Source organism: Dermacentor variabilis, chromosome 1, assembly GCF_050947875.1.
Source record: "Dermacentor variabilis isolate Ectoservices chromosome 1, ASM5094787v1, whole genome shotgun sequence".
Taxonomy (NCBI): Eukaryota; Metazoa; Arthropoda; class Arachnida; order Ixodida; family Ixodidae; genus Dermacentor; species Dermacentor variabilis.
Window position 1 is genome coordinate 214,495,360 of NC_134568.1, and position 11,209 is coordinate 214,506,568.

An 11,209-nucleotide genomic window follows, 5' to 3' on the forward strand; every position below is an offset into this window, starting at 1 on the left:
CCTCGGTCACGTGATTGGTCAGGGTCGTCGCCGCCCCTCTGAAATAAAAGTGGCCGCTGTGCGAGACTTTCCGCAACCGCGCACCAAGACCGATATTCGGTCGTTCTTGGTGTCGCCGGCTACTATCAGAGGTACATCCTAGGTACTCTGATATCGCGGCTCCCCTGACGGATGCTCTAAGAAAAACAGAGCCTCAAACAGTCGTCTGGGACGAGACAAAGGAAAGAGCTTTTAGCGCCCTAAAGAGTGCCCTAACAAGCCAGCCTGTGCTACGATCGCCAGACTATACAAAAGGGTTCGTTGTTCAGTGCGATGCTAGTGAGCGAGGCCTTCTCTGTGCGCTGCGCTCAAGAAACGTCGAGGGACGCCCGACTTCGGTTATGAGCATCATCGAGCGACATCCCTCCGGACAGCGGATGCAGTCCCCTGTCCATCGGGATCTCCTTCCCCCGGCGGGGCGGTCTGTTGCGTTTCGCCTGCGACACGTGGTTTTGCCGGCGCGACTGCGGCGGGGCGGCAGACATTTTGGCCCGATCGTCGTCGCCGCAACACTCATCGGCAGGTGTTTCCAGGCGCGACTGCGGCGATGCGACCGCAAAGGATCACCCTCTCATTCCAGTCATTGTGCCCGAAACAGGCGATGCCAAAGCAGGGATCATCCTCTCATTACAGTCATTGTGCCCGACCGGCTCGCTACAACAGGATGCTACGAGATCGTGCTCGACATGGTGCTACGGCATCGCTACGACAGTGTGCGTCACCATTAGCCCATTGTACATTCACGTGCTCGTCTTTTGAGGGCTCCGATTTCTTCTGTTGAGTAAAGTGCTCTCCCGTCTCTCTACTTCGGTCAACCTGACCGCCAACTCTTTGCGATGTTAAAATAAACAAGTTGTTTTGTTGTTACCAGTCGACTCATGCTTTGCCGGGACCTTCGGATGCTTCCAGTTGTACCCCAGGCCGCCAGGCCAACGCTACCCTTGGGGCTTGCGACCCAGATACAACCACGGGCGTCAGCGCCGAGTTCCCAACAACAGATCGTACCAGCGGTCCGATCAAAACAACCATCAGCTTCAGAAACATTTACACCGAAAATGGCCACCGAAAGCCGATAAAATTCCACAACTCGATCTAGAGGTTATTTTTGCGATCCTTGTAGGAGAAACCAGAGCTGTCATAGAAGCAAGTGGCGTTCGCAAGTAGGGAAAGAAGAAGAAGAAGACTGTTGTCAAGAGCGTCTGGTCTCGGCACAAGTCCCGAGCAGTTTCACGGCCGCTTTCTTTAGGCTAGGCTGTGGACGCGGAGCCAAAGTGGTAATGAAGCAGCAACCTCCAGGCGGCCTTGTGGTAAGTACTCAGACAACAGATGGGCCTGCGTTGCCATCACAATTTCTGCTGCCGCCTGCTCGAGTGCTGTGCGTATGGCTGCTCTGACAATGGCGTCTATAAAGGCGCAGGTTGGGGCGCCCATGGGATCTACCTGGAACGATAACCGTCAACACGGAGGCGCCTTGGCGGCTGGAGCGGACTGCTGGGGTGAGGCAACCTCACAGAAGGGGGAGCTCACTTCCACCTGCGGGGGCGTCGACCACTGGGAGCGTGGCAGATCAGCGAGAAGCACCACCGGCCGAACCTACGTCAAGTGCAACCAAGAAGGGCACATGAGCCGGGATTGTGCCACTGTTGACAGTGGAGGACAACGAGGATGCCTCAGGTGTGGCGAGGAAGGCCACATGAGTAGAGATTGATCTGCAGACACTTGGGCGGTACACACCCAGATGTGGTCCGCTACGCTTCGTGTGTGGCCAAATTAGGCATTTTGTGTGTATGTTGTGCTATAATAGCTGATTTATTTTAGGGAATATTGAAATTTGTACTTTTTTGACGATGATTTCGATAAATATATTCTTATACCTTCCACTATCTTGTATTCCTTTTCATGTTCGCTTTCGTAGCTTTAACAGTTTCGTGTGTTTATGTGCAGCATCTATATATATATATATATATATATATATATATATATATATATATATATATATATATATATATATATATTCGCGCCATTCCATGCGACATCAAATGGGTAATTTACATTGCATGGAACGCAATTGCAACAAATGAATGTACATGGGGTCCAACAAGAAATCGTGCGCTTGTCAAGCGTCAAAGCCCACAACAAGTGCGAAGTTTCCGAGAAGGATCTGTGGTGTTCGCACGTTTATGGCTCGTTAAGAATGGGGCATTCGACGTCGGGAAAACGCAAAAAAAAGAAAAAGAAAGTAAAATGTAAGGAAAAATTACATCACTTTCTGTAGCGAATAGCGCCATATAGGCCTGCGGTCAATGCAGTACATTTATTATGTCCCACACCTCGACGTGATTAGGCTCTCCACTATAGGAAGTGCTAGCTGCGCACCCTATTTGATGAGCGGTTGAAGTAGAGATCAGCTCTTTAGCAGGGAAAGCGATGCAGCGAAACACCGACCGTGTGGGTGCGGCACGCTATATCGCATCCTATATACAACAAAGCACCGCTTCTTTCCGTCACGACGAAAGCATTCGGTGTTTGGGTCTGGGTGTATCTTCCCGAAGGGCGTTCAGTCCGTCAGCCACCACAGCCGCACGATGGAAGCTAAATTGGGCACTTGTGCGGTCTTCACAACGCAGTAGTTTTAACTGAACGCGTTGACGGCAATGAAACCAACCTCGCAAACACCAGCGCAAATATTGCACTTCTCAATTGGCAAACTGGCACCACCAGAATTCAGAGAACACAGCGCGGACCAAAACACGAAAACATGCGAGGAGCCATATTGTAGTAGACCAAGTGTGCGAGCGTGCCTTTGCGGACACCACATGCATGAATGCAGAGCATTGCTACCCATACAACGTGAACGCTTTTTTTCCAGGAAACACTGAAGAATAGATACATTTTATATGTAATAAAGTAAGCACCACTCTTAAGAAAATTTGTTACGATACGAATTTTGTTTGACCGAAACAAACATTGCATTCTTTTAATTAAAGCATGTCTATTCATTGACATTGTCTCATTGCGCCTGAGTCATGCTTTAATGAAAGCAACAACCACCCTCCTGGTTGATGCCGGTGACATTTATTACTGGACCGCTTTCTTCGCGACCCATGTGAATCTCTTTTGATTGTTGCGATTCCCAAAAGCAAATGATGCCTCGAGGTGGAAGCTGTGCTCTATTGTAAACACCCTGTCCCCAAGTCTGCAAATGGCGCTTGGCTCGTATGGGCAGCGGACAGCCGCTTCGTTGCCTTTCTATAGGCGTGCGTTCGCGTACTGAATTTTGTGGTTGGTTGGCGTGAAGATAAATCTGGCAGCACAAGTGCAAGATGAAATGCGCAATAAAACACTTCGAAATACAGCTGGTGTTCTTGCATGTGTGTACAGCATCGCAGCAGGCAGAATTCGGCGTTGACCGTAAGTAGTGTATGTTTACGAATGTATAGTTTTATGGATTTTTTAAAACATAGCCGGTGGTAGACAGCACAATTCTTCTCCTAGTGTTGGATTATTCAAAATGGCGGACATTACTAGCACGAGAAACTGAAACACATATTCAGTTAATTAAATATGAACTCTAGAGAACCTCTTAATTACTTGACGCTATATTTTCCAAATTCCGAATTGTACCCGGCGAGACTGCAACACTTTCATTTGAAATGAAATTACAGGACATCAGTTTCGACCTATTATTTCCCAAAGAGTGGGACGATATACATGAGTGTTCAGTTATCTATGAAGATTGCACATCACATTCGATGGACGCATCCACAAGTCGGGGCTCACATTGCTGCTCGCATTGATTCATTGAAGTTAATCACGAAGACACCGAAGCCTGGTAATTTCTTCACGAGAACTCACGCATTCAGCGCTTTGGTTGATAACATCATCACAACGGCATTGAACTAACGCGAATCTTTGTTTCGTGATACACGCCATAAATTAAGTGCATGATATGCGACGTCGATTCCATCTCCTGCATTTTTATTTTCGCCTGATTTGAGAATGTGAACCACCTTTGGCCGTATTCATCAACCGCACCATTCACCGCATTCATCAACCGCATTCATCAACCGAAGGTAGCACGTGCCTTGTGCTGAGATATTATCGCGTTGTGCTTTCCTCGCACAACGCGAAAATATCGTGCACGGACTTTTTCTTTCTATTTTTCACGCAACTGCAGCTCCCACTCGTCTCAGGTTTCTTCTTCGTCGTTGCTCAGGAAAGTCAAGAATTTGATGCGAAGAGTAACTAAATTGCGACTGAGGAAGAGTGAGTAATTGACGAATTTCCTTGTGAATTATCCGCGGCAACACGAACCCATGACCTTCAGCTGTAGCTCACCACTTCTGTTGCATTCTAAAGGTAAGCGGACGAGCTAAGTATCAAAATCGAAATAGGTGTATTTCTTTTAGATGCCACATACAATCCCAATAGCGTTGACCATCAGCTTCAGAAACATTTACACCGAAAATGGCCACCGAAAGCCGATAAAATTCCACAACTCGATCTAGAGGTTATTTTTGCGATCCTTGTAGCATAAACCAGAGCAGTCATAGAAGCAAGTGGCGTTCGCAAGTAGGGAAAGAAGAAGAAGAAGACTGTTGTCAAGAGCGTCTGGTCTCGGCACAAGTCCCGAGCAGTTTCACGGCCGCTTTCTTTAGGCTAGGCTGTGGACGCGGAGCCAAAGTGGTAATGAAGCAGCAACCTCCAGGCGGCCTTGTGGTAAGTACTCAGACAACAGATGGGCCTGCGTTGCCATCACAATTTCTGCTGCCGCCTGCTCGAGTGCTGTGCGTATGGCTGCTCTGACAATGGCGTCTATAAAGGCGCAGGTTGGGGCGCCCATGGGATCTACCTGGAACGATAACCGTCAACACGGAGGCGCCTTGGCGGCTGGAGCGGACTGCTGGGGTGAGGCAACCCCACAGAAGGGGGAGCTCACTTCCACCTGCGGGGGCGTCGACCACTGGGAGCGTGGCAGATCAGCGAGAAGCACCACCGGCCGAACCTACGTCAAGTGCAACCAAGAAGGGCACATGAGCCGGGATTGTGCCACTGCTGACTATGGAGGACGACGAGGATGACTCAGGTGTGGCGAGGAAGGCCACATGAGTAGAGATTGATCTGCAGACACTTGGGCGGTACACACCCAGATGTGGTCCGCTACGCTTCGTGTGTGGCCAAATTAGGCATTTTGTGTGTATGTTGTGCTCTAATAGCTGATTTATTTTATGAAATCTTGAAATTTGTACTTTTTTGACGATGATGTCGATAAATATATTCTTATACCTTCCACTATCTTGTATTCCTTTTCCATGTTCGCTTTCGTAGTTTTAATATTTTCGTGTGTATATGTGCAGCATATATACTTATTCGCCCCATTACATCATCATCATCGTCATCATCATCAAAAGCCTTTTTTATGTCCACTTCAGGACGAAGGCCTCTCCCTGCGATCTCGAATTACCCCTGTCCTGCCTGCGCCAACCGATTCCAAGTAGCCCCCGCGAATATCCTAATTTCATCGCTCCACGTTGTCTTCTGCCGCCCTCGACTGCATTTCCCTTTTCTTGGTGCCCATTCCATGGTCGAACGGTTATCTAACCTGCACATTACAAGACCTGCCCAGCTCCATTTTTTTCTTTTAATGTCAATTAGAATATCTGCTATACCCGTTTGCTCTCTGATCCAAACCGCTCTCTTTCTGTCTCTCAACGTTATGCCTAGCAATCTTAGTTCCATCGCTCTTTACGCTGTCCTTAAATTGTTCTAAAGCTTCTTTGTCTCCACGTCTCTGCCCCATATGTCAGCACTGGTAAAATGTACTGATTGTACACCTTCCTTTTCAATGATAATGGTAAGCTTCCAGTCAGGGGCTGACAATGTCTGCCGTATGCGATGCAACCCGTTTTTATTCTTCTATGAATTTCCTTTTCATGATCATTGTTCCCTGTGATTAATTGACCTAGGTAAACGTACTGCTTCACAAACTCTAGGCGTTGACTGGCGATCCTGAACTCTTGTTGCCTTGCCCGGCTATTGATCATTATTTTTGTCTTCTACCTATTAATCTTCAACCCCACTCTCACACTCTCTTTATGAAGGTCCTCAGTCATTTCTTGTAATTCGGTCGCATTGTTGCTGCATAGAACAATGTCATCGGCAAACCGAAGTTACTGAAATATTCGCCGTCGATCCCTACTCCTAAGCTTTCCCAGTTTAATAGCTTGAATACTTCTTCCAAGCAGGCAGTGAATAGCCTTGGAGAGATTGTGGCTCCCTGTGTGAGCCCTTTCTTTATATGTATCTGCCTGCTTTTCTTCTGCAGAATTAATGTAGCTGTGGAACCTCTGTAGATATTTTCCAAGCTACTGTATTTACGTAAGCGGTCTGTGCCCCTTGATTACGTAATGCCTCTATCACTGCTGGTATCTCTACTTAATCAAATGCCTTTTTGTAATCTACGAAAGCTAAAAAGTGCGGCTGATTGTACTCTGCATATTTCTCGATTACCTGAATGGTGACATGGACGTGATCCATTGTAGACGTATCTCTTCCTGAAATCTGTCTGTTCCCTTCGTGGACTAAAGTCCAGTGTTGCCCTTATTTTATTGAAGATTATCTTGGTGAATATTTCTTATAATACTGGAAGTAAGCTAATGGGCCTATCATTTTTCAATTCTTCAACATCTCCCTTTTGGGAGATGTTCAAGATGTCAACGAATACTTGAATGCTACGCACTGTCAACACAAGTAAAATATGTCTTATTTCATTAAAAATGTATTCGTATGTGCCAAAAGTTGTGCCAGAAATAATTGATATCTATGCTACCAGGTTTTTGTACATTTATTAAGTAAAGAAAACATCACACGAACTTTAGAACTATATCGGCGCGAAACCAGCAAAGCAGTGCATGCCGCTGATATGATAAACTTAAAGGCCATTAAATAAACAAGTTGAGGACAAACATTTTAATGAAAGTTTGTCATTCAAGAACCTTGTTTATATTTTTGTACATATGCAACGGCCAAGGAAGATCTCAATGACGCTGTCCATCGTTCCAACGTATTGCGCAGGAGGAGGTGTCACTGGTCGTGTATTGTAATTGCACCGAAATTATAGTCGCAACAGAGATCAGATGTAAAAAGCAGGAGTTCTGCGAAATATGCATGAGAAATGCGAAGATACAATGGAATGTACAAATGCGAGGATAAAGCTTGATAAAGGGCAAAAAAGTGTCGCTGGGAACAAAGCTCACTGCATGTATCCACAAAACCTCGCAACAAGACATTTAAATATACGTATAAGTCTCCAGTAAATCTACGTATCTAATGAAAAGTCACCGTATATAATGCGTCAATGCAAATGAACATGTTGCGCAATCACAGGATCCTAAGGTCTTGGGCCGCATCAAGGTCACGACGTTGGAAACTGCTGGCGATACTTCTTGGTCATTCGGGTCATTCGTACTACTTAGCGCGCTGGTATATGCGTCCGCTCAAACGCTGTTTATAATTGCATATGACATGTATTTATGCCTTAGCATTATATGCCTTTCTTTCTCTTTATTTCATTTTTTTTAATGCCGCTCGGGATTGCGCGTGCATTGCGGCCGCAGTGCCGGCTTTCATTCTACTGTGTTGTTGTACGGCTCCCTTTGGAGAACGAATATTTTTCTTGATCTTCAAGCAGCGCGTGTCCTTCGTGCGCATTTCTGCGCATATAGTGTTCCGTCAGTAGGTCTTGCAAAACGCAGACGGAAGAACATATGTAAACTTCCTGCTTGCCGCTTCAAACAAATAAAACGTATCTGCCCCATCCGGCGCCCTGTACTCATATTTACGGAAGGTATTCTTGCAGAAATAGAACAAAAAAGTGCAGTGCAACATTCCACTCATGTTTTCGTCTTCTCGCGTAGCAGAACGCGGAGTAATTGCATGACACGGGTTCTTTTATTACGGTCGGGACTCGGGCGCTGAAAACAGCTTTAAGTAGCTATTATATATGCTGATCTTTGGCCCGTAAGCTGCGTGAAATGTTTTGTCCAGTCCATGCTTAACAACAACAAAGAAGAAAAGGCGGTGCGGTATCCCAGTTAGTGGCTACATAGTGGATATGACGTTGCGCTGCTAGACTCGACTTACGGGTTTAAACCAGGTCGCGGAATTCGATGGGGACGAAACGGGAAAACACTCGTGTACTTCTGTTTAGGTGCACGTTAAAGAACCCCAGGTGGGGAGAACTGAGCAGGGTGCTTCATAATCATATCGCCAGGCGTAAAACGCCAGGATTGTTTCAATTAAGAAAGTACAAAAAAAGGAAGCAGCGGCGTCGTTCGCTTTTCTTTAGGTGTGTAAACGAAAGAAATTATTCTCGAGTCTGATTTCCGAGAAAAACATGTTCCACTTATATTATATTTCATACCTAAATTTAATGCTGTTCCCAGCTGTAAGTCCGCTCAACTAAGCAGCTTCTGTATTATAAACGGCTGCTTTCAGTTATCCGGTGCAATAGTGACAATGGGACAATAATGAAGCAATTAAAGGTATACGGCATGTCTCACATACATGTAGAGATATTTGTAGATCTGCTGTGTTTCTTGAAGAAGGTAAGTGTGCTACCACAGTGGGGACCAAGTGTTAATGGGTTACAGACGTGATGGCTCTGTCAAAAAAAAAAAAAATGTTTTCCTTGCCTGAATCAAGTTAGCAGATTTACAGGCTGCCCCGAAACGGGGCGTTTATATTCAATCACAGCTAGAAACTTGTTCAGCAGAGCTGATTAGCGCCGGTGCGTTAATTCTCTCTGGAATTGATCCGCCTCTGTGCAACAGCCACCAATCCTCAGCAGCACAATCATTCGGAATAAGAGTCCTCACTTTCACCTGCCGCTGGCCTTCGAGACTTCATAAGTGCTTTTATGAATTACATTCGAGCGGAAACGGCTGTTGGACTATTTTTAATAGTGAATTCTGTAGTCGAATACGATCTGCTGAATAGCAAATAACATTTGATGAGACAATGTGTTTGTACTTCATTTCGCCTGCTGGCAGGTTGAAGGAGATTGCCAGACAAGCCACGGAGATTACACATTGGTAAGGACTTCCCGGTCTCCCCGATTCATTCTGAGGACGTAGGCAATTATTTGTCCCTAACACTGTTGTTCATGTTAACATCCAATGATTACCTTGATTCCTTTCATCGGAAAGCCGATTGGTTCACCTGGGGCTTCATGGTGCAGTTTTTAGAAGAAACACGCTTACTCCGGTCGGCAGTTTTCACTTTTTCAGTCGGTGCATTTGGAATATTTGATGATAGTTCTCTTACATGGATGCCTTTCATATATATGTCCATGTACCCTTAGATTTACCCACAAGTGCATTGGTGATGTGCATCTCCTCGCGCCACGCAGTCAATAAACCTGGTTTGTTTCACTTTAATATACTTTTCGTTGATCATTGTCCTTGATCAATATTCCACCAACAAGACGGGCACGTAAAATGACACGATATCAATAAAATTTTCTTTCGTAGCTTCATGTTGCAGATAGGCGGCTTAAGTGGTGAAAATTACGTGCTACTTTTAGAAAACAATGGTAAAAATAGCAGTTCGCCTGGCTAAAACTACAATTTGTAGTGGCAGACAAGAGTAGCGGGAGCACCAAAGCAAGTAAAAGCATAGAAAATTTTGCTGCACAGACTTTCTGCGAGAAAAAGTGGATGTGCACAGCATTCGCGCAACGAACGGGCGCTCGCTAGCAGACGACGCACCTGACAGCGACAGCAAAATTGATGACGCCATGTTGTATGAACCGTGCCTCAAATATGTATACGTAGCAAAAAAGTGTCAATCTGAATATTCAGTTGAAATAAAGCACCATTATAAGAGCGTATGCGCGCAATCGGTCTCAACGCCCGCAGCGAAATTACGTTGAATCTGCCACGAAGCGCGTCTCCACCCCAATCCTGTTCGCTCGCAGCGTCCTCGCAAACTTTTTCCACGCGCGGCGCCTCAGCGGGAGAGCGCCGCTCGTCCCACTCGACCATTGTCTATGTACACTCTAGTTGCGCACGCAAGACTGAACCACCATCGTCGGCTCCACCCCATGCATCCCCTCTCCGTATGCACTTTCACTCGCACATACAGCATGCGCCGCACCGTGACGATTTTATCGCCCCTGCACTTCATACGGAACATGACGTCGACGACAGGACTGCGCTTTGAGTGTCCATATGATTGCTATCGCAATAATATAATAAGAGTATCCGGCAACTGAAGAGTCCCGTGGCCCATTACTTTCCGCAAAAGAAGTAACAAAATGGAACTTTCACCATGCGACGATTCTCCGCCGCAGCAATGTCTTTTTTTTTTCTTTTGTGGGGCGGGGGCACCGAAATGAAAAAAAAAAAAAAACGCGAAGGAAAGCATGTTGGCCACAATCGAATGCCTACTTTGGGCACCTAATGTGGCTACCGAAGGAATATCGAAGAAGACGTGAGACGCTTGGTCCACAGAGAACCATATGCATGCTGCTCGTTATTTATTTATTTGACAATACTGCGGACTACGATTGGAGTCCAAGCAGGAGTGGACACCGGAACATAATAAAAAAAGAGTACACTGACCAGACAAACGCCTTTCCGGTGGTTGTGATATATAACATCGAAATGAAGGTGATGCCCTCAAGTGAGCGCGTTGCAATCTGTCGAGTCCCCACAGTGATGGCGGCGAACGACCATTGATTCTTTTTCTCGTCTGCTAGCCAGAAAGCGTCCAAAACTATGTGAGGCCAAAATCCACTCGGCCAGAGAAAAACGAACGCGCACCGAAGTGGTCCGCGCAGTGGTCAGGGCAGAGCGCGAAAAGCGCATGACCTCTGGCTGGCTCTGGCAGAACAAGAAAATTGAAGAGGCTCAATGTACCCTCGCGAATAAAAGTCAAAGTAGAAAAAATAAATAAGAAAGAATGTACATTTGCTGGCTTTGGTGTCTTAACATGGATGCTCTGGCGCAGGTGAAAAAAAAATTATATTCTTTTCTGCGACATGACGGCACAAATGAACCACCACAACGCTTTATCTCATCGAACCTCGTTGCGTGCTTTGTCAACTTGTTTGATAGTGTGTTGATTTGGTTCGTTGATTTGTCTCGTTCTATGCTCCGATGTACGACTT

The 11,209-nt window shown here is 46.0% G+C and overlaps 1 protein-coding gene across 1 annotated transcript; it reads left to right on the forward strand.

Annotated features, from left to right (window-relative positions):
• Positions 1 to 1,201: 1,201 nt before the first annotated feature.
• On the forward strand, positions 1,202 to 1,922 carry LOC142572899 (uncharacterized). Its single transcript, XM_075682343.1, has 2 exons — positions 1,202 to 1,346; positions 1,451 to 1,922. Exons 1-2 carry the CDS (start codon positions 1,317 to 1,319, stop codon positions 1,745 to 1,747), a joined length of 327 nt encoding a protein of 108 aa, XP_075538458.1. The 5' UTR covers positions 1,202 to 1,316; the 3' UTR covers positions 1,748 to 1,922.
• The last annotated feature ends 9,287 nt before the right edge of the window (positions 1,923 to 11,209 follow it).

Bases quoted from the DNA above. Each gene is read 5' to 3' on its own strand.
- LOC142572899 (XM_075682343.1), top strand. From the start codon at position 1,317: ATGAAGCAGCAACCTCCAGGCGGCCTTGTG. The intron at 1,347-1,450 runs GTAAGTACTCAG...GCGTCTATAAAG, and splicing joins AACCTCCAGGCGGCCTTGTG to GCGCAGGTTGGGGCGCCCAT.